At 42.9% G+C, this 21,436-nt stretch overlaps 2 protein-coding genes across 2 annotated transcripts; both read left to right on the top strand.

The window, feature by feature from the left end:
• The first annotated feature begins 2,096 nt into the window (after positions 1 to 2,096).
• On the top strand, positions 2,097 to 4,560 carry LOC117537358 (G-protein coupled receptor 182-like). Its single transcript, XM_034202545.1, has 2 exons — positions 2,097 to 2,178; positions 3,018 to 4,560. The coding sequence occupies exon 2, from the start codon at positions 3,021 to 3,023 to the stop codon at positions 4,089 to 4,091; it is 1,071 nt and encodes a 356-aa protein (XP_034058436.1). The 5' UTR covers positions 2,097 to 2,178; positions 3,018 to 3,020; the 3' UTR covers positions 4,092 to 4,560.
• A 9,578-nt stretch (positions 4,561 to 14,138) lies between these two features.
• Positions 14,139 to 17,878, top strand: LOC117537408 (G-protein coupled receptor 182-like). The gene is given in 3 exon segments (XM_034202617.1): positions 14,139 to 14,212; positions 15,053 to 16,021; positions 16,023 to 17,878. Coding segments are annotated over 2 exon segments (1,071 nt in total). The 5' UTR covers positions 14,139 to 14,212; positions 15,053 to 15,055; the 3' UTR covers positions 16,128 to 17,878.
• The last annotated feature ends 3,558 nt before the right edge of the window (positions 17,879 to 21,436 follow it).

Genomic DNA, 21,436 nt, shown 5'->3' with positions numbered 1-21,436 from the left:
TAGTGAGAACGCGCAAGAGTGAGGGGGGCCCCCAAGCCAAAGCTCGCTTAGGGCCCCCAAAAGTCTAAGGCCGGCCCTGGTTGTACATGAAGGTCTGCTCGAAGTTGAAGTCCAGCGGCAGGTGGTCCTTGTGCAGCTCCATGTGCGACGCCACCATCTTCAGCATGGAGAAGAAGAGTCCGCAAACGGTGCGGTACTTGAGCGCGCCGGCGTGCGTCTTCAGGTGGCAGATCATGGTGGAGCGGCCTCTGAAGAAGCGCAGGCACACTTTGCACTGGTAGAGTTTCTCTCCTGTGTGGATGCAGAGGGTGGTAGGTGAATTCCCCCGAATGTGCGAAGCGTTTGCCACAGTAGCGACACCGGTACCATTTCCCACGGACCCCCGCTGCCCGACCCCCATGTCCTGCCCCGTGCTCCTGTTGGTCAGGACCCCTGGGCAGGCTGCGGATGGAACCTTGAAAAAACTTACCTGGCAAGCTGAAGCTCATCCATCCCCAAACCCAGGTTGCTCATTTTCACAACCTCACGCTGAGAGGTGGAAGAGGCGAGGTCAGCTTTACGTTTTCCAAACCAGCCCGGGACCCCCCCCTCCTCCACCAAGGGCCTCAGTGCTGTGCAAGCCGAGGTGGTACTGGAAGGCAGAGGTGGAGCGGAAAGACTGCGGGCAGGAAGCAGTGCAGCTCCTCCACTCCTGCCGAACCTCCATCTCCATCCCCATCCCCGTTCGACCCGACTCTGAACGCCCTCAGCGCCAGACGCCCCCCTCTCTTTCGTCGCCGCCGCCTCCTCTGCGTGCGCCGCCATGTGTCTGTCCAGCATGCAGCACTGCACGAAGCAGAGGGCACAGGGAGAGCTGCGGGAGGCGACACACCCCACACGTGGCTCAGCAGGCGGTCTCTGACCGACTCTAGGGAGGCGAGAGACAGGGAAGAGTAGATATTAGATCTAATTTTGTACTACTTTTTTTAATTTTGTATTTTTGTATTTTATTATATATGTTGCATTGTTGGTGGAGCTCAGGTCAGAATAATTTCATTGCCATTTCTACACTTTGTGCATATGACAATACAATCTTTGAATCCTAAAATCTTTGAATCATGTCGCTGCAGGCTGGTATCAAAATAATGCAATAGGTTACTTTTTCTCCATGATACTGTCAGATGTCTTATGTAAAATAAGATTTCTGGTATTAATTAATTTCTACTTTATTTGTTTGTTCTTCTATTATTCCAAGAGTAAACATTCACCAGAGTGACACAACTATACGTTTTCTTAATAATCTAATAATATTGTTTATGTGGCATATATTGGCGGCAAATTACATTTATTTGAAAATTATTAAACAATCTATCTATTATAAAAATAGTTGCCTATTATTTTTTTTGTGTTGATCATTTAATTTAATGATTGTCTCACATTGAAATATGAGATCTCATGTGGCTGCAGGGAAAAAAATAATGCAATAGTCTTTCTTTTTCTCCATGATACTGTCAGATGTATTTTTGTAAAATCTGTTTTCTGGTATTAATTAATTCTGAGCTAGATTTCTACTTCCTTTTTCTTGAGGATAGAAATCCACCGGAGTGACACAAGTTTTCTTAATAATCTAATAATATTGTTTATGTGGCATATATCGGCAACAAATAACATTTATTGGAAAATTATTTAACAATCAATCTATTATCTGACAATAAATTCTAAATAATGCTTTTCTATTTAATATTTTTTTTACTTATGAGCAGTAAAATTAAGAACGAAATAATTTACAGCTTGTAAATTTGAATAAAGGAATTCAATTCAATAGTGACGAGAAGCAGCACAAAATGGCAACACCCAAGTTTCTATGTCCTATTCTCACATGAGTGTTTAATATACATTTTGAAACACATGTTTATATTGCATAAAACCTGTGTAGGCGTTCCTGGATTTCTACACCACTCCCCACTACCAACTGAGGATGTCCTGTCGTGTGTGTGTGTGTGTGTGTGTGTGTGTGTGTGTGTGTGTGCGTGCGTGCGTGCGCGCGTGCGTGTTAATGAGAAATGGGAGGGTAGAAGCTCCTGCTGCTTGATTGCTCAGATATCCTTTAACATCAGAGCTGGAAGGAGTCAGCGAGGCCTCAGGAGGGACCCTCACCCTAACCCTCTTCATCTACACAACGCGCCTCTTCACAACAAGGTACAGTAATATATTTTGTTGTGATGTAACAACCTGTTTCCACAGTACATTTCTAAATAAAATGGAAAGCCTATCCATTCGAGGTCAAAGTCTAACTTTAGCTATTCAATCCTCTTGCAAGAGTTTTGCAAGTCGAGGGTTACCATCTAGACATCAGACTTTTAGTGGCATTATGGGTAATGTAGGCGTCATGCTTTTCTTAGAGAGAGAAAAGGCATGTACACTACAGTAATAAAACATTTGTTGATATTCAGTCCTTTGTGAGTACAACAGTGTTGCTAAATATATGCAGTAGTCTACTCTTTAAAGGGCCATCGTGCAGTATTTCAGGGAACAATACGCAGAAATGTAATAAAATATACAGAACTATGTTTATATTAGTGTAAAATATAAAGATAGGGGAAAGGGTCCTCATCATGGAGTCTGAATACATGTTGCACCACCATGTTCCTACATTGGTTTAGAAAGGACAAATCAAATGCTCTCTAGACAGTGTATTTCACGCTTTAATGCTACCTGAAGTTGTTCTCCGACATGCTTGTAAAGCTGCGGTAACACCAGCCGCCTCCTGAGATGTAATGCTTTTAAAATATTAAACCATATATTTACTCACAGCACCTCAAAGTGAGACATTTATAACTTCCATTTGAGGTTTTTGCTTCTTCTCATATGTTGAGGCTTTAATATCCGACTCTACTACTTTTTGTAATATTCCAACCCAGCACGTCTCCCACCCTCCTCCTGAGTTTCTGTTGTGTAACATAATCAGATCAACCCCAGAATAAAACTGAACAATTTCCAGTTATATGAAAGAGTTTTCCCTCTGCTTTTCACTCCAGACCATGAGCGCTCACGAGCACAACGCCACGCTGGAATTGTTCGACCACTGCACCATCAACCTGGATTCTGCCAGAGACTACCGGCGCATCGCCCTCTTCCTCATCTACCTTTTCATCTTCATGGTGGGCCTGCTGGAGAACGTGCTGGTCATCTGGGTCAACTGGCGCCAACGCCACTCTGCCAACGGGGTCCTGTTCTGCATCCTCAACGTGAGCCTGTCGGACCTCATGGTGATCGTGACCCTGCCGTTCTTCATGATGGAGGTGACCATGGACAATGTCTGGCTGTGGGGTCGCTTCCTCTGCAAGGTGACCTACCTAGTCTACAAGGTCAACTCTTACAGCAGCTCCTTCTTCCTGGCCCTCATGACCGCGGAGCGTTATCTGTCCCTGACCAGGCCCTCGTTTCCCGCCTTCTTCCCCGTGCTGGGCCGCCGCCGATGGGTGCTCTGCGGAGGCCTTTGGGTGCTCTCCTTGTTCCTGGCGCTGCTGAAGAACGTCCATGTAGATCTTCTGGAGAGGAACGAGCCGGGCTGCTACTTTTTACCTGAACACAACCACACCGAGTGGTTTGTCTCTGTGGTTTTCCTCTGCCTGGTCTTCCAGTTCTTGGTTCCCGCCGCCGTCATCATCACCTGCAACGTGCTGATCGCTCATGCGGTTCGGACGGCGCCGGATGTTCAGGTCCGGCGGGACGTGTGGCTTGTTCACGTTTACTCCCTGGTGTTCGTCCTGTGCTGGTTGCCCTACCACTTCGTCGTGTTCCTGATGATCGTAAACGACATCGACCCCGACATCTTCAGCTGCAACACGATGGATGTGCTGTACTTCTCGTTCACCGTGGTGCAAAGCCTGTCTCTTTTTCACTGCGTGGCAAACCCCATCCTCTACAACTTCCTCAGCAAGAGCTTCCAAGACAACCTGGTCAACACGGTGCTGAGCCAGTTACCCAGAGATGGAGCTGGGAACCAGCTGGGAGCCGGGACCAACGCTCCCAACGGAGGAGGGGGAGACCCGGGGAAGCAACGCAAGTTAAGTAACGCCAGCACCAGCCAGTCCGATGTTGCATCATAAATAAAAAGAAGCTGAGATGAGAAAACTTCACGAGACGTTTTCTATAAAGATTTGACAGAACTGAATGGAGATCATCAGATCATCTCTTTGGTCAGACTCATTGTGATGTTTGTTACAGCCTCACTCTCATAATCCATTTCCTGTTATGTTTTTGTTTTCTTACCATGTATCTGATCACAGAGGAAGACAGGAAATGTTTGAAGTGCTTTTTTTGTTGTTGTTTAAAGCTGCTCAACTCTCACAGAACTCATGGCAGTCTCCAAGGTCTCCTGGCACAGAATAACCGTGCCACAGCAGGAATGTGTGAAAACAGAGCTGATCGTGCCAGATAATCCTCATCAACATCTTGTGTTTAATTTTCAACAGATAAATCATTACTTAATTCTTATTTATCTGTTCCAGGATGCTGCTGTAGTCTAAATTTGCTGTAACATATAATAAAACTTCATAAAACACTGTTTGCATGTAAGCTGCAAAACCTGAGCTTGCACTTTATCACAAAGAGCAGAAACGAGCTTTCGGGACGTGAATGTTTTTAAGCCTAAGTTTATTTAGCTAAAGAGACATGTTGCTGCTCTTGCACTTAGTTATCTCCCTTCTCACAGTCTTTATTACATTTACTTCAATTGCTGTCCATCTGGAATGTGTCACTTTCAACAGTTTAAATGATAAGGAGGCAGAAAAAGGAAAAGGGGGTGTTCGTCCACACATGGCATAATAGCAGGAAGAGTTTTTAAAAATGGCAAAGGTCACGTGCCCATGGAAGCAGGAAACTGCGCACATTTCCTCAAGTTCATCACTGGAAATCTGATGATGGGTGTTTTTTGTGTGGTTCAGGACGCTCTAAAAGGTCGTTAAAACAGATAAAAACATCATCAGGGGGTGATAACAGTCTTCCAAAAGGCAATTATTTAATTATTTTTAAGAAACCATATTTTTACCATATAAGGCCAACATTCAAACATAGCTTGAAAAGCAGATATGTATAAAGGCAAATAACAGTTACACTGCCATCATAAATATGAGGTAAGACACATATCACACAGAAAGGTGATGGGCATTTAAATATCTCTATAACACGCTCTAAACAAGTGAACACAGCATGTGGCTAAAATGCACATTCTAAAATCATATAGAAGGAAACATTATTCAACATAAAACAACACGTTTCATGATTCAATGACAAATAAAAAGCACTCAAGTCTTAAGTGGATGGTCATGCTGTACCTGTGGTTTCAATGTGACAAATAGTGACTGCAACTCTAGGAAAATAATTGATATGCTACAATGAGGTGCTACTTTAATAACAGTGTAATTATCAACCACTGACATAAAAACCTATCCTCATATTAAAGTTATAAAGTTACAGACTCAATCGGAGTAGATACATATGATACACTGCCATCAAGTGGTCGCTTTTTATCTTAGTTCAAAGAGACACCTCAGACTCAATGAACAGCATCCGACAGATTATATATGTCCACTACGCTCTTAAAGTATAAACATGTACCTTCCCGGATATTCCGGAATAAGACCCAAATATATATATATATTTGTATTATTATTTTATATATATAGGCTATAGGAAACATATTTATTTATTTGTATTCTTACCTGAAGAGAATGAGGTTATGTGTTTGTTTGTATTTTGTTGTGTGACCAAGCCGACTGTTTGTCCTGATGTTGTAATATATCGTATGTTATGTGATCTGCACAACTGTAATGTGATACTGTCAATCACAACCGCTCTGTCATCTCTGTTTAATTTGTGTACGAAAATCAATGAACACATTTATAAAATAAATAAAGTATAAACATGTTAAAGAGGTGACGTAATAAATGGATGAACATAAAAGTAATGTGTTATTTTTAAGATTTAGCAATCCAAAAGTTCAATATTCTCCTACTTTTTTTACTTAAAAGTTTAACTCGTGATAAACTGAATATCTTTTGGGTTTTGGTTTTGGAAAATACACAAACAATTTCATGATGTCATCTCAGAATCAAAATGTACTTTAAAACAAATGTTTTGGCATTTTACATCAGCAAAAAAGATAAATAAAAAATATACAATAGTTCCAGCCCTATTCTATTGATAGCAGTTTGTGGCAGAGGTGGGACCAAGTCATTGTTTTGCAAGTCCGAGTCAAGTCTCAAGTCTTTGCGCTCAAGTCCGAGTCAAGTCTCAAGTCATTGTTTTGCAAGTCCAAGTCAAGTCTCAAATCAGGATGGGCCAGTTCAAGTCAAGTCAAGTCCTAAACTTTGACAAAACGAGTCATAAACAAGTCATTATGTGTTTTTCACCAAATGTAATGACATCGATCAACAGAATAATACTTAATAATCAAATTGCTCTTTATTAGTCACATTAATAATTTAATAATCCATTTTCTCTCTGCTGGTAAAGTAACGTGTGTTTTTCTAATTTAAGAGGGATCAGTAAGGTAAGGCTACCGTGACGGTTTGATTCAGAAGGAGTTTAATGTATAAGATCCCTGATGTTGAGGTAACCAGAATGTTTATTTCCACTGTGTACAACATGTTATAAGGGACCCACAATCTATCTTTATGCAAGGGATAATGTGCAGCGAGGCGGTCTCTATGGGGAAAATAACACCTGCATCTAGATCCCTCTGCAGGTGGTACTTTAAGTATATCTTGATGCTAATACTTTTGTACTTTTACTTGTAACATTTTGAATGCAGGACTTTTTATTGTACAGGGTTCCTGCAGGTTTCGCCAACTCAAATTTAAGACTTTTTAACACCTTTTTAAGACCACTTTGAATAGAATTTAAGACCTATTTCACGGCAATAAAGTATGAAGGAAAATGTATATAAAGAAGAAATACGTCCCATAATTACTTACAAAGTAAATGTATTCATGTTCAACATAAGAACAATGACTGAACACAACAGCGTAACAGTACAGAACTGTGTTAGCGTGTTAGACAAAAAGTGTGTATGTGTGTGCGCTTGAGTGTGTGTGTGTGTGTGTGTGTGTGTGTGTGTGTGTTAGGGCTGTGCAATTAATCATATTGTAATCGCAATTACGATTTTGGCCTGCCACAATTACGAAAACAACATAATCGGAAAAAACGATTATTTTGCTTTGCTAGGTTGTGACAGTGCACCACAACATATTTGATCTAATGATTTTTTTAGTAATGTATCATTTATTTAATTAATTTTTGTATTGGTTTTTCAGTTGAATTATACGTTCAGGGTAATCAACAGTTAAAAAGATACTGTTCAAATTATTATCTGTTTTAAAGTTCAATAAATGGATGTTTTCAAAGTCAATGAATAATCATATTTAATAATCGTGATATTAATTATTGACCAACATAATCTTGATTATTGCCATAATCGAGCAGCCCTTGTGTGTGTGTGTGTGTGTGTGTGTGTGTGTGTGTGTGTGTGTGTGTGTGTGTGTGTGTGTGTGTGTGTGTGTGTGTCTCTGAGAGAGAGTGACAAGAGCTATATTCAGACTGAGCTCTGCTGCCTTGGCTACACTATTTCATCGTTGCTGTTGTATGATTGGTGTTTAGCTACGGTACTTAGCGTCTACAGCACCTCCGCTTTTAGGGTTGACGTAGACCCAAACTTCGCCCGGAGGTCCCCCGGTGTTGTTGCGGGAGCTGCTGCACTAGCTAACACTCCACTAGCTAACGCTGCACTAGCTGTTGCTGCACTAGCTAACGCTGCACTAGCTAACGCTACATTAGCTGCTGCTGCACTAGCTAACGCTCCACTAGCTAACGCTGCACTAGCTAACGCTACATTAGCAAAACAAACACTAATTTATTTTGCAAAAGGTGCAGCGGGCTTCAAACACGTTCCCTCCACTGGTTTCAACCAAGCACTAAATTAGATGTTTTCCAACCAAATACGGTTGAACTTACACTTCCCCATATTTATTTGTAAGTAGATTCGAAGATAGGTTACATGAGCTGAAGCTTGGTTGCTAGGTTACTAGCTGGGTGTTCTCCAATAAGGGGCCGGGGGAAACAAAGTTAGTGATTACTGGTTCCATGTTGATTTAATTCAATACAAATTGTTGGGGGGAACTGAAAGGCTATTACCGTACTGGTTACTTTGCAGCCCGGACATTTCCCCCAAAACACATTTAGACGCTATCGCAACACAGAAGTACCTTTCAAATCCGATAATTTTTAAGACCTTCTGAATCATATTTAAGACCTTTTTAAGGCCTTAAATTCTGATTATCAAATTTAAGACTTTTAAAGACTTGTTAAGACCCCGCGGGAACCCTGATTGTAACTTTGTTTAATTGTCTGAACTTCTCCCACCTCTGACAATAAATCCTGAGTGTTTACCCTGCTCTGAAGGTTATTTTCATTTTACAAATCCTGCACTCAGCTTTGCTTTCTCCAATATCATTGAAAAGCAGCCAGATGCTGCTTCTTTTTTCGGTTTTCGCTCATTTCTTGACTTTTTCCGACGCGCTTGCATTTAAATCCGGCTCCCCGTCTCCCCGTCGCTCTGCACATGCTGTGCCCCCCACCCTTCTTTCACATAATGGTATGATCCTAGTGTGTCCTCGCATATGATTGGCCGCATGGTGGCCCAGCTAAATAAAGACCCGCCCCTGCCTGCAAGGATTCTCAGCAAGAGTAGGAGCGGCTGAAGATTCTGCTTTCCCCGACGGGAGTCTGCTCTTCTAACGGCAGCTCGCGATCGGCGTGTTGGAGACCTCTGAATTAAAGTAGCAAGTCACCTCAAGTCAGAAGGCTCAAGTCCAAGTCAAGTCCCGAGTCATTGGTGTTCAAGTCCAAGTCGAGTCGCAAGTCTTTTGTGATGTTGTCAAGTCGAGTCTCAAGTCATAAAATGTGTGACTCGAGTCTGACTCGAGTCCAAGTCATGTGACTCGAGTCCACACCTCTGGTTTGTGGTCCACGACAACCAGACACACAGGAAGTGTCAGCGAAGCGAAGAAGAGCTCGTCAGGTGTCCACAGTGGGCAGCGGCTCTTTAGAGTGATCGTTGTACACAGAGCCGGCCTGACCCATTAAGCGACATAAGCGGCCGCTTAGGGCCCCGCAGCCACTAAGGGGCCTGTGGCAATTTTTAAAAAATAATAATAATCTCAGTACACCGTCGCCGTGATAAGTATGTTTAATTAATGTTGTTAATATGCCTAGATTGCCTACTCTCAAAGTCATGTATTATATTATTGAGTCAATAATATAAGCAGTGGCGACTGGTCATTAGGGGCAGGGGCACAGCCCCACCTAGTGTCAGCAGAAAGTATTACAAATAATGATTACAACAAAATGCAAAAAAAAAATTAAAAAAAATATTAAATATATTTTCATATCATGTTTAATCATCTGATTCGTCTGTACATTGCTGTTTTAGTCTGTGTTCTTCTAATTAGTGTCTACAGTGTGTGCCTATTGAGCTGTTCAGAGCCATGTGGGACAAAACCCGATCCTGCCCCTCCCTCTCTCTGTCTAAGTGAACGGTGACTGTAAAAACTACACTGCGCATGCTCAGAATATTTTCCTATTTAATGTGTGTGGCAAAAAAATAATGACCATAGGGGCATAGAGCTGCCATCCCCACCATACGTCATCTCACATCATTCAGAGCTGATTGGCTGTAAGTACGTGTGCCGCGAAAAGTGTGGTGTGTGAAGAGGAGACGAGAGAGAGCTGCAGTGAGGCGTCCTAAAACCCGGAAGTAAGCTGCGCATGGCTTCCCTCGACAAAAAAGCAATGAGATTTCTCCATAGGATTTTAGAAAATAGCTCCAAATAAGGTCTGTGGGAAACGTCGCTGTTAGATAAATGCACGTTTTGTTCAGCCGGATAATATCCACATGTCTACCCTACTTTTATAATTTTCGAATCATAAATCTATTGATTAGATTAGATTTATGATAGACTTTTGAAACTACAAGAACATAAGGAGGACTTTTACAAAAAAGTAATAGAGATTTTTGTCCAGAAGGATAAGCAAATGGACTTCATCTTCAAGTCAAGGTAAGACTGCAATTTTATTGAAAATGGGATCTTACTAAGAGAGAACAATTCAATATTTAAATGATAAAATTACATTTTTTTTGGGTATCCTTTTGTTGAACTGTCTGTTTAAAATTAATTGAAGCATCAGACAAAAAAAGCTTTTGAAAATAATATTATATTTTGATTTAGGTCAAAATATAATATTTGTAAACCTGAAGAGTCAGTGCCAGTGCCTCACCAGCCATGAACCTCACTGCAGAAGCTTATAGACATCTAAGTTTTTTGTGCCCCACCACTTTTGTACATATAACAACGCCACTGAATATAATACATTAACCGTGCTACCTAAACCTCATCATGACACAAGAGAGGACGTCAGGAATGTAATTTCCCGTGTTCAGTGAATGCAACAGAGGCAAGACACCAGACCAACCAGAGAGTTGAATGGAAATAAACATCTGTCTTATTGGCTGACAGGTACCTATCCTGTGAGCTGTGACAATGTTTAAAATAAACTGTCAGCCGGACTCAGAGTTTTTGAAGATGGACATAAGAAAACATTTTTTTTAAAAAGACGACAATTCTCAAGTGGTGGCTCACACAACAACCCCAGAGCCACCACTTGAGCCAGGTAAACAAGGTATGTAAATGTCAGTAAACTTCCAAGTTATGCGAACATGTAAGCAAAGCATAAATTACAGCTACGTTACGTTACTTTGAATTGCGGGGGTAAGCTAAACCGTTAGCAAGTAGCTATAGCTAGCCAGATATATTAAATAAACACTTTGTCATACAATCTAAATGTTATGTTTTTTAGCGTTACCTGGTGATTTCAAAGAAAGCTCTCTGGGAAATGTTGACTTACTGTTCAACATGAAGTTAGAAGCTGCCTTACAGTACACAGTTGATCCTGAGTCCTGTCAGTTAAAGTGTTTCATAAGGCGCGTTCACACGCGAGCGAGTACTTTTCCCCGTACTTTTCCCGTTTAGGTCCGTTAGTACCCCTTATTTTGCGTTCACACCAAAAAGAGTACTTAGTGCCGGGAACTTTTACCCCCATTTTTAGTGCCTGCTAGAGAGGTGGTACTATCCTGGGGAGAAAAAAGTACCAATTTATATTGGCTCGGCGAATTGCAAACCACGCCCCGTAAAACTATGAAAAGTGTTGTGAAGCCGCCATTGTATTTGCTGGCATTAGCATTATTAGCATTAGCCCCGGACACCAACGGAGAGAGAATAACTTATGGCAACACAAAAAAAAAACATGGGAGCGGTGGAGTAATGAGGAGGTGTCGGCGTTCTGCCAATTTACTCGGAAGGCTTCAGTAGAAGCTGTTGGGAGTCCCAGCAGCTTCTACTGAAGCCAGTCCCCAACTCCGGGGACTTCCGGCAGGGAACTTCGCGTGGCAGTATACGCTGTGAAGTGGTTTGCGGCCTGCCAGTAAACCCAAAGCAGAAGAAGACGAAGTGACATCAGTGGCTCATTTGTTCCCTCAGGGAACTTATTCCGGTGTGAACGCGATCTGTACTTACTTAGTTCATGTACTAAGTGCCGGGGCACTTAGTGCCGGCACTTGGCAAAGTACTTGGTGTGAAAGCGGCTATAGTTAGCTTAGCTAAGCATCAACCTAGCACTGAAATATGTGGATGTTATGGGACAGTATTTCTGACAAAAAGTCAGCTGAAATGGTGGCATAGTTGCCACTGTTTTATGTGTCGACAGCATGTTTGAACGTATTTGCAGCAGTACATGTGGCTGTTTGGCCACTGACGTTGCCATAACAACACCTGAATTTAAATGTGCAACCTCTTTTTGTGACATATTTTTGCATGAAATTATAATTCTTCTGAATGATATTCCTTTTGACAGCTAGTTTCTATATGAACATTATGAGATGGACAGCCAGAGAGAATAAATAAAAAACAGTTATGAAATACTATATGACAAAACAAGAATACAGTTTTAAAGGGGAGTGATTTGTAAAATATCCATAAATAAAAATCTGTTTACAGTTCTGTTTCATATAGGTGTTGCGAGATGTATCCATAGATCTCTTAATTTTGCTCTCAAAGTGCACCAGATTGATGCTTTTAACTTCAATATTTAAAAATAAATCTCCCCGGGGAGCATGCCCCCGGACCCCCCTAGAGGAGGTTAGGTCCACAGTGTTTACATGCTTATGTATACAATATGTGTGCTTATGCTAACATCATAAGAGAAAAGTTGGTTCTGTGTTGTGTGTAATGAGAATGCGCAAGAGTGAGGGGGGCCCCCAAGCCAAAGCTCGCTTAGGGCCCCCAAAAGTCTAAGGCCGGCTCTGGTTGTACATGAAGGTCTGCTCGAAGTTGAAGTCCAGCGGCAGGTGGTCCTTGTGCAGCTCCATGTGCGACGCCACCAGCTTCAGCATGGAGAAGAAGAGTCCACAGACGGTGCGGTACTTGAGCGCGCCGGCGTGCGTCTTCAGGTGGCAGATCATGGTGGAGCGGCCTCTGAAGAAGCGCAGGCACACTTTGCACTGGTAGAGTTTCTCTCCTGTGTGGATGCGGAGGTGGTAGGTGAATTCCCCCGAGTGTGCGAAGCGTTTGCCACAGTAGCGACACCGGTACCATTTCCCACGGACCCCCGCTGCCCGACCCCCATGTCCTGCCCCGCGCTCCTGTTGGTCAGGACCCCCGGGCAGGCTGTGGATGGAACCTTGAAAAAACTTACCTGGCAAGCTGAAGCTCATCCATCCCCAAACCCAGGTTGCTCATTTTCACAACCTCACGCTGAGAGGTGGAAGAGGCGAGGTCAGCTTTACGTTTTCCAAACCAGCCCGGGACCCCCCCCCTCCTCCACCAAGGGCCTCAGTGCTGTGCAAGCCGAGGTGATACTGGAAGGCAGAGGTGGAGCGGAAAGACTGCGGGCAGGAAGCAGTGCAGCTCCTCCACTCCTGCCGAACCTCCATCTCCATCCCCGTTCGACCCGACTCTGAACGCCCTCAGCGCCAGACGCTCCCGCTCTTTCGTCGCCGCCGCCTCCTCTGCGTGCGCCGCCATGTGTCTGTCCGGCATGCAGCACTGCACGAAGCAGAGGGCACAGGGAGAGCTGCGGGAGGCGACACACCCCACACGTCAGGCTCTGAGGACACACGTGGCTCAGCAGGCGGTCTCTGACCGACTCTAGGGAGGCGAGAGACAGGGAAGAGTAGATATTAGATCTAATTTTGCACAACTTTTTTTTTGTTGTATTTTTGTATTTTATTATATATGTTGCATTGTTGGAGGAGCTCAGGTCAGAATAATTTCATTGCCATTTCTACACTTTGTGCATATGACAATACAAATCTTTGAATCCTAAAACCTTTGAATCATGTCGCTGCAGGCTGGTATCAAAATAATGCAATAGGTTACTTTTTCTCCATGATACTGTCAGATGTCTTATGTAAAATAAGATTTCTGGTATTAATTAATTTCTACTTTATTTGTTTGTTCTTCTATTATTCCAAGAGTAAACATTCACCAGAGTGACACAACTACAAGTTTTCTTAATAATCTAATAATATTGTTTATGTGGCATATATCGGCAGCAAATAACATTTATTGGAGAATGATTTAACAATCAATCTATTATCCGACAATAAATTCTAAATAATGCTTTTCCATTTAATATTTTTTTACTTATGAGCAATAAAATTAAGAACGAAATAATTTACAGCTTGTAAATTTGAATAAAGGAATTCAATTCAATAGTGACGAGAAACAGCAGAAAATGGCAACACCCAAGTTTCTATGTCCTATTCTCACATGAGTGTTTAATATACTTTTTGAAACACATGTTTATATTGCATAAAACCTGTGTAGGCGTTCCTGGATTTCTACACCACTCCCCACTACCAACTGAGGATGTCCTGTCATGTGTGTGTGAGTGTGTGTGTGTGTGTGTGTGTGTGTGTGTGTGTGTGTGTGTGTGTGTGTGTGTGTGTGTGTGTGTGTGTGTGTGTGTGTGCGTGTTAATGAGAAATGGGAGGGTAGAAGCTCCTGCTGCTTGATTGCTCAGATATCCGTTAACATCAGAGCTGGAAGGAGTCAGCGAGGCCTCTGGAGGGACCCTCACCCCTCTTCATCTACACAACGCGCCTCTTCACAACAAGGTACAGTAATATATTTTTGTTGTGATGTAACAAACTGTTTCCACCATACATTTCTAAATAAAATGGAAAGCCTATCCATTTGAGGTCAAAGTCTAACTTTAGCTATTCAATCCTCTTGCAAGAGTTTTGCAAATCGAGGGTTACCATCTAGACATCAGACTTTTAGTGGCATTATGGGTAATGTAGGCGTCATGCTTTTCTTAGAGAGAAAAAATGCATGTACACTACAGTAATAAAAAATGTCTTGATATTCAGTCCTTTGTGAGTACAACAGTGCTGCTAAATATATGCAGTAGTCTACTCTTTAAAGGGCCATCGTACAGTATTTCGGGGAACAATACGCAGAAATGTAATAAAATATACAGAACTATGTTTATATTAGTGTAAAATATAAAGATAGGGGAAAGGGTCCTCATCATGGAGTCTGAATACATGTTGCACCACCATGTTCCTACATTGGTTTAGAAAGGACAAATCAAATGCTCTCTAGACAGTGTATTTCACGCTTTAATGCTACCTGAAGTTGTTCTCCGACATGCTTGTAAAGCTGCGGTAACACCAGTCGCCTCCTGAGATGTATTGCTTTTAAAATATTAAACCATATATTTACTCACAGCACCTCAAAGTGAGACATTTATAACTTCCATTTGACGTTTTTGCTTCTTCTCATATGTTGAGGCTTTAATATCCTACTCTACTACTTTTTGTAATATTCCAACCCAGCACGTCTCCCACCCTCCTCCTGAGTTTCTGTTGTGTAACATAATCAGATTAACCCCAGAATAAAACTGAACAATTTCCAGTTATATGAAACAGTTTTCCCTCTGCTTTTCACTCCAGACCATGAGCGCTCACGAGCACAACGCCACGCTGGAATTGTTCGACCACTGCACCATTGACCTGGATTCTGCCAGAGACTACCGGCGCATCGCCCTCTTCCTCATCTACCTTTTCATCTTCATGGTGGGCCTGCTGGAGAACGTGCTGGTCATCTGGGTCAACTGGCGCCGACGCCACTCTGCCAACGGGGTCCTGTTCTGCATCCTCAACGTGAGCCTGTCGGACCTCATGGTGATCGTGACCCTGCCGTTCTTCATGATGGAGGTGACCATGGACGATGTCTGGCTGTGGGGTCACTTCCTCTGCAAGGTGACCTACTTCGTCTACACGGTCAACTTCTACAGCAGCTCCTTCTTCCTGGCCCTCATGACCGCGGAGCGTTATCTGTCCCTGACCAGACCCTCGTTTCCCGCCTTCTTCCCCGTGCTGGGCCGCCGCCGATGGGTGCTCTGCGGAGGCCTTTGGGTGCTCTCCTTGTTCCTGGCGCTGCTGGAGAACGTCCACATCACTCTTCTGGAGAGGAACGAGCCGGGCTGCTACTTTGTGCCTGAACACAACCACACCGAGTGGTTTGTCTCTGTGGTTTTCCTCTCCCTGGTCTTCCAGTTCTTGGGCCCCGCCGCCGTCATCATCACCTGCAACGTGCTGATCGCTCGTGCGGTTCGGACGGCGCCGGATGTTCAGGGCCGGCGGGACGTGTGGCTGGTTCACGTTTACTCCCTGGTGTTCGTCCTGTGCTGGTTGCCCTACCACTTCGTCGTGTTCCTGATGATCGTGGATGACATCGACCCCTTCATCTTCAGCTGCAACACGGTGCACGTGCTGTACTTCTCGTTCACCGTGGTGCAAAGCCTGTCTCTTTTTCACTGCGTGGCAAACCCCATCCTCTACAACTTCCTCAGCAAGAGCTTCCGAGACAACCTGGTCAACACGGTGCTGAGCCAGTTACCCAGAGATAGAGCCGGGGAACCAGCTGGGAGCCGGGACCAACGCTCCCAACGGAGGAGGGGGAGACTCGGGGAAGCAACGCAAGTTAAGTAACGCCAGCACCAGCCAGTCCGATGTTGGATCATAAATAAAAAGAAGCTGAGATGAGAAAACTTCACGAGACGTTTTCTATAAAGATTTGACAGAACTGAATGGAGATCATCAGATCATCTCTTTGGTCAGACTCATTGTGATGTTTGTTACAGCCTCACTCTCATAATCCATTTCCTGTTATGTTTTTGTTTTCTTACCATGTATCTGATCACAGAGGAAGGCAGGAAATGTTTGAAGTGCTTTTTTGTTGTTGTTTAAAGCTGCTCAACTCTCACAGAACTCATGGCAGTCTCCAAGGTGTCCTGGCACAGAATAACCGTGCCAAAGCAGGAATGTGTGAAAACAAAGCTGATCGTGCCAGATAATCCTCATCAACATCTTGTGTTTAATTTTCAACAGATAAATCATTACTTAATTCTTATTTATCTGTTCCAGGATGCTGCTGTAGTCTAAATTTGCTGTAACATATAATAAAACTTCATAAAACACTGTTTGCATGTAAGCTGCAAAACCTGAGCTTGCACTTTATCACAAAGAGCAGAAACGAGCTTTCGGGACGTGAATGTTTTTAAGCCTAAGTTTATTTTGCTAAAGAGACATGTTGCTGCTCTTGCACTTAGTTATCTCCCTTCTCACAGTCTTTATTACATTTACTTCCATTGCTGTCCATCTGGAATGTGTCACTTTCAACAGTTTAAATGATAAGGAGGCAGAAAAAGGAAAAGGGGGTGTTCGTCCACACATGGCACAATAGCAGGAAGAGTTTTTAAAAAGGGCAAAGGTCATGTGCCCATGGAAGCAGGAAACTGCTTACATTTCCTCAAGTTCATCACTGGAAATCTGATGATGGGTGTTTTTTGTGTGGTTCAGGACGCTCTAAAAGGTCGTTAAAACAGATAAAAACATCATCAGGGGGTGATAACAGTCTTCCAAAAGGCAATTATTCAATTATTTTTAAGAAACTATATTTTTACCATATAAGGCCAACATTCAAACATAGCTTGAAAAGCAGATATGTATAAAGGCAAATAACAGTTACACTGCCATCATAAATATGAGGTAAGACACATATCACACAGAAAGGTGATGGGCATTGAAATATCTCTATAACACGCTCTAAACAAGTGAACACAGCATGTGGCTAAAATGCACATTCTAAAATCATATAGAAGGAAACATTATTCAACATAAAACAACACGTTTCATGATTCAATGACAAATAAAAAGCACTCAAGTCTTAAGTGGATGGTCATGCTGTACCTGTGGTTTCAATGTGACAAATAGTGACTGCAACTCTAGGAAAATAATTGATATGCTACAATGAGGTGCTACTTTAATAACAGTGTAATTATCAACCACTGACATAAAAAGCTATCCTCATATTCAAGTTATAAAGTTACAGACTCAATCGGAGTAGATACATATGATACACTGCCATCAAGTGGTTGCTTTTTATCTTAGTTCAAAGAGACACCTCAGACTCAATGAACAGCATCTGACAGATTATATATGTCCACTACGCTCTTAAAGTATAAACATGTACCTTCCCGGATATTCCGGAATAAGACCCAAATATATATATATATATATATTTATTATTATTTTATATATATATATAGTCTATATGAAACATTTTTATTTATTTGTATTCTTACCTGAAGAGAATGAGGTTATGTGTTTGTTTGTATTTTGTTGTGTGACCAAGCCGACTGTTTGTCTTGTTGTTGTAATGTATCATATGTTATGTGATCTGCACAACTGTAATGTGATACTGTCAATCACAACCGCTCTGTCATCTCTGTTTAATTTGTGTACAAAAATCAATGAACAAAGTTTATAAAAAATAAAGTATAAACATGTTAAAGCAACACACTCTCACTCCATAAACGTCCAGGAGCGACACTTGGTCAGGGTCCCGTGGCGTGCAGTTGTGACGCTCCTAGGCTCCTTCAGCTTCATAAAGGGACGCAAATAATTTCGGAGAAACAAATATTTTTTCGGAGTAAAGGATAGCAGAAGACACTACACTACCCAGAATCCCCAGCTATCGTTTAGCAACCCAGTCTCATGGCATTTCGTGTTCACCAACACGATCTTTCCCTTTTTTTCGTGTTGCACAGCACGATTTTAAAAGCAATGTATTTCTACTGGTAATGTGTTTCGTGCCTGCATCACGTCTTTTTCTCCGGTCGGGTCGTGGAAGACCGGAAGCTGTGTGGTTCATAAAAACATGTTCTTACTCAATATCAAGCCACAATTATTGCTTTTATTTTAAACAACAAAAAAAGCACAACATTTCTCTGTGATCAGATACATGGTAAAAAAACAAAAACATAACAGGAAATGGATTATGAGAGTGAGGCTGTAACAAACATCACAATGAGTCTCTGACCAAAGAGATGATCTGCACAATCTCCATTCAGTTCTGTCAAATAAACACCACTGCATATTTAACTGTTACACATGCTGATGTAACGCAAATGTTCCAACTTGGGATCAATAAAGTATATATTATCTTAAGCTGATCGATGGCTACTGCCATATTTGCAAAATGTGCCTCTGAACCTTGACAAGTGCATGTTTCAGGCTTATCAATTAATGTAATGTAATGTAATGTTATCAATTAACAACAGGGGTCACAAATATAAGACCAGCTGTTAAATAAAGCTCTTCTGACCTTAGCTGGCATGTGTGTATATATATTAATGCTGCCCATTACTCCCAGTAGAGACGTGCCATAGATAGAGAACATGTTGCGAAACAGAATAGCCAGCATGTGTTGTTCTGGGGACGGGGTGGGGGAGGGGGGGACGCGGTGGACCCGTTCAAATCCAGTTTTGGACAGTCTGCCATGGTTCCATCCCATTTTAAGTGCTGTTCGAGGCTCGGCGTAACCCTCAGAGCACACTCTCCAATCACAGAGCTCGAGGACTATCACGGGGTTTGTCAAACAGAGCACATGGTGTAGTCCAAACGATAGCTGGGGATTCTGGGTAGTGTAGTGTCTTCTGCCATCCTTTACTCGGAAAAAACATTTGTTTCTCCGAATCGAAGGGGAAAAATACAAAAGCATTGCACACAATTTAAACCAATCAATGTTGTGTAATTAACAAGGATAATCTGCTGTTTTTTAGTCGATGAGTAGTGCAGATATCACTGTAAAATCAATCGACAGTAAGGGGAATACTTACTTCCGGGTGTACAATTCTCCGTTATCCAATGAGAATGGATGCTCACATTGCCTTTAAGGGCAGCCGACACAAACGAATGCCGTGCTTCCATGAGCGTCATTACCAGTAGAAATACATTGCTTTTAAAATCGTGCTGTGCAACACGAAAAAAATGGGAAAATCGTGTTGGTGAACACGAATCAATAGATTAAAAATCGTGTTGGTGAACACGAAATGCCATGAGACTGGGTTCGAGGGGCGCACAGTGTGGCATGGCATGGCTTTTGTCCCCTGAGCCAGAGCCGCGGCCTCAACATCAGGCCATTGTCACCGTGCCGGAGCTGGTGAAGGGGCATGGGGGTCGGGGGCTTGAGGCAATTCTTGCCTCAATGCGACTGAGCAGAGACCAGCAAGCTGCCATCCAGACAGCCACTGTAGGACAGCGGACAAATCCTCAGTGGCAGTTACACAGGCGGGGCAGGTTGACAGCCAGCAATTTTGGTGCTGTGCTGCGGTCGGGACTTTCATCCACTCCATGCACGTCCCTCATGAAGAGGGTGCTTGGGGGGTACAACTTGGACGGAGTCATGGCTGTCAACTGGGCCGAAGGGGTGAAGGCTTTTGTGCAGGCCTATCAAGTGACAGTGTTCAAGTCTGGTCTCTTTGTGAGTGAGTCGGTGTTTTGGGAGCATCACCCGATGGACTTGTGCAGCCATCTGCCCTGCTGGAGGTTAACGGCCCCTACACACGGCGGCGTGCGTTACCGCTTGGCGGTGGGCGTGTCTGAAGCTTGGGGATTTTTTACGAACAACGCGACCAACAACCAATAACATGAATGTCCCGCCCCGGACATACAAAGCAAAGCATTCATGCTACATCCATGCTGGCTAAATATACTGTCTATACTTGCTAGCTGTCCATTCAAACGAAGTACACTGGATATAAACTCCCCAAACAGGCGAAAACCTACCAGTTTCACCCACTGTCTCTGCCACCTCCCCCCATGCCTGGCTCCTCCGGTTTGTATCCCTGTATGTAAAGAGGGACTGGTCATATAGTACTGCCACGATAATTTTCTCCTCCATTTTTTGACATATGGGAAATAACTGCGGTCTGGCTCTCCCAACATACACGCGGTTTGATTGGCTAGCGCTTGTAATGTCAGATTTGCATATGCGGGATTTGATTGGCTGACGCCTCCGTCGAGGCTACGCATTGCTCCCACAATGCAGTTTGGCGAATCGTGACATCACCCCATTCAAAGTGAATGGGCAGAAGCGTTGAAGCGGCAACGCACGCCGCCGTGTGTAGGCTCCGTAAGTGTCCACACAGCCAGAGGAACATGACCATCGCGGAAGCAGTCCAGTTACCATCCTTCTGTCTCCGTGAGGAGGGTGGGTCATATATTCTCAAGGAGAATCACCCATACTGGCACCAGGTCCAAGGGCAGCTGCACATCACAGACCGGAGTCTCTGCTACTTTGTTGTGTGGACCACGAAGGAGGCGATCATCATCCCCATCCCCAAAGACCCTGCATGGCATGGAAATCTCCTCCTCCTGGAACAATTCTACACCCAGCATATGCTCCCTGTGTTGGCCAGTAGAGAGGAGGACATTTAAATAAACATACTCTTAACACCCTCTGACTCTGCGTTGTGTTTCGTATGTGTGATGGGGTGTTATGCAGAGGGGAGGAAAACAGGACACAGCAGATTGGGATTGTGGTGCAGATAATAAGCAGTTATTTAATTGTTGCATGTAATTATTATTATACTGCATGCTTCTTAGTTATTCCATCTTTTGCTGTAACATGGATCTGTATGTAACTCTATATTTACTTGTTATCTACCACACGTCCTTCTACATCATACACCATCATTATACATGATGGTGTATATAGGATATATATATTTGTATACATATCTGTAAATTGTATAATTTTATTTGTATTTAAACGTCTTTTTGATCTCTGTCTATAAACACAAACTGAGTAAGATTGACAATAAAGTTGACTTTGAAAAACATATATATTCTTTATGAAAATAGTTGACTGTTGTCAAATGAATCCAAATGAAACGTTGGACTGAACTACAACTACGCCTTTAAATCTCTACGGACTGTTTTTCAGTGGGATGGCAAGTTCCTATCTTTAAACATTTATTTGTTTTTTCT

This window comes from Gymnodraco acuticeps, unplaced genomic scaffold, assembly GCF_902827175.1.
Source record: "Gymnodraco acuticeps unplaced genomic scaffold, fGymAcu1.1, whole genome shotgun sequence".
In the NCBI taxonomy this organism is placed as follows: Eukaryota; Metazoa; Chordata; class Actinopteri; order Perciformes; family Bathydraconidae; genus Gymnodraco; species Gymnodraco acuticeps.
This window is presented reverse-complemented; position numbering and strand designations above follow the sequence as displayed.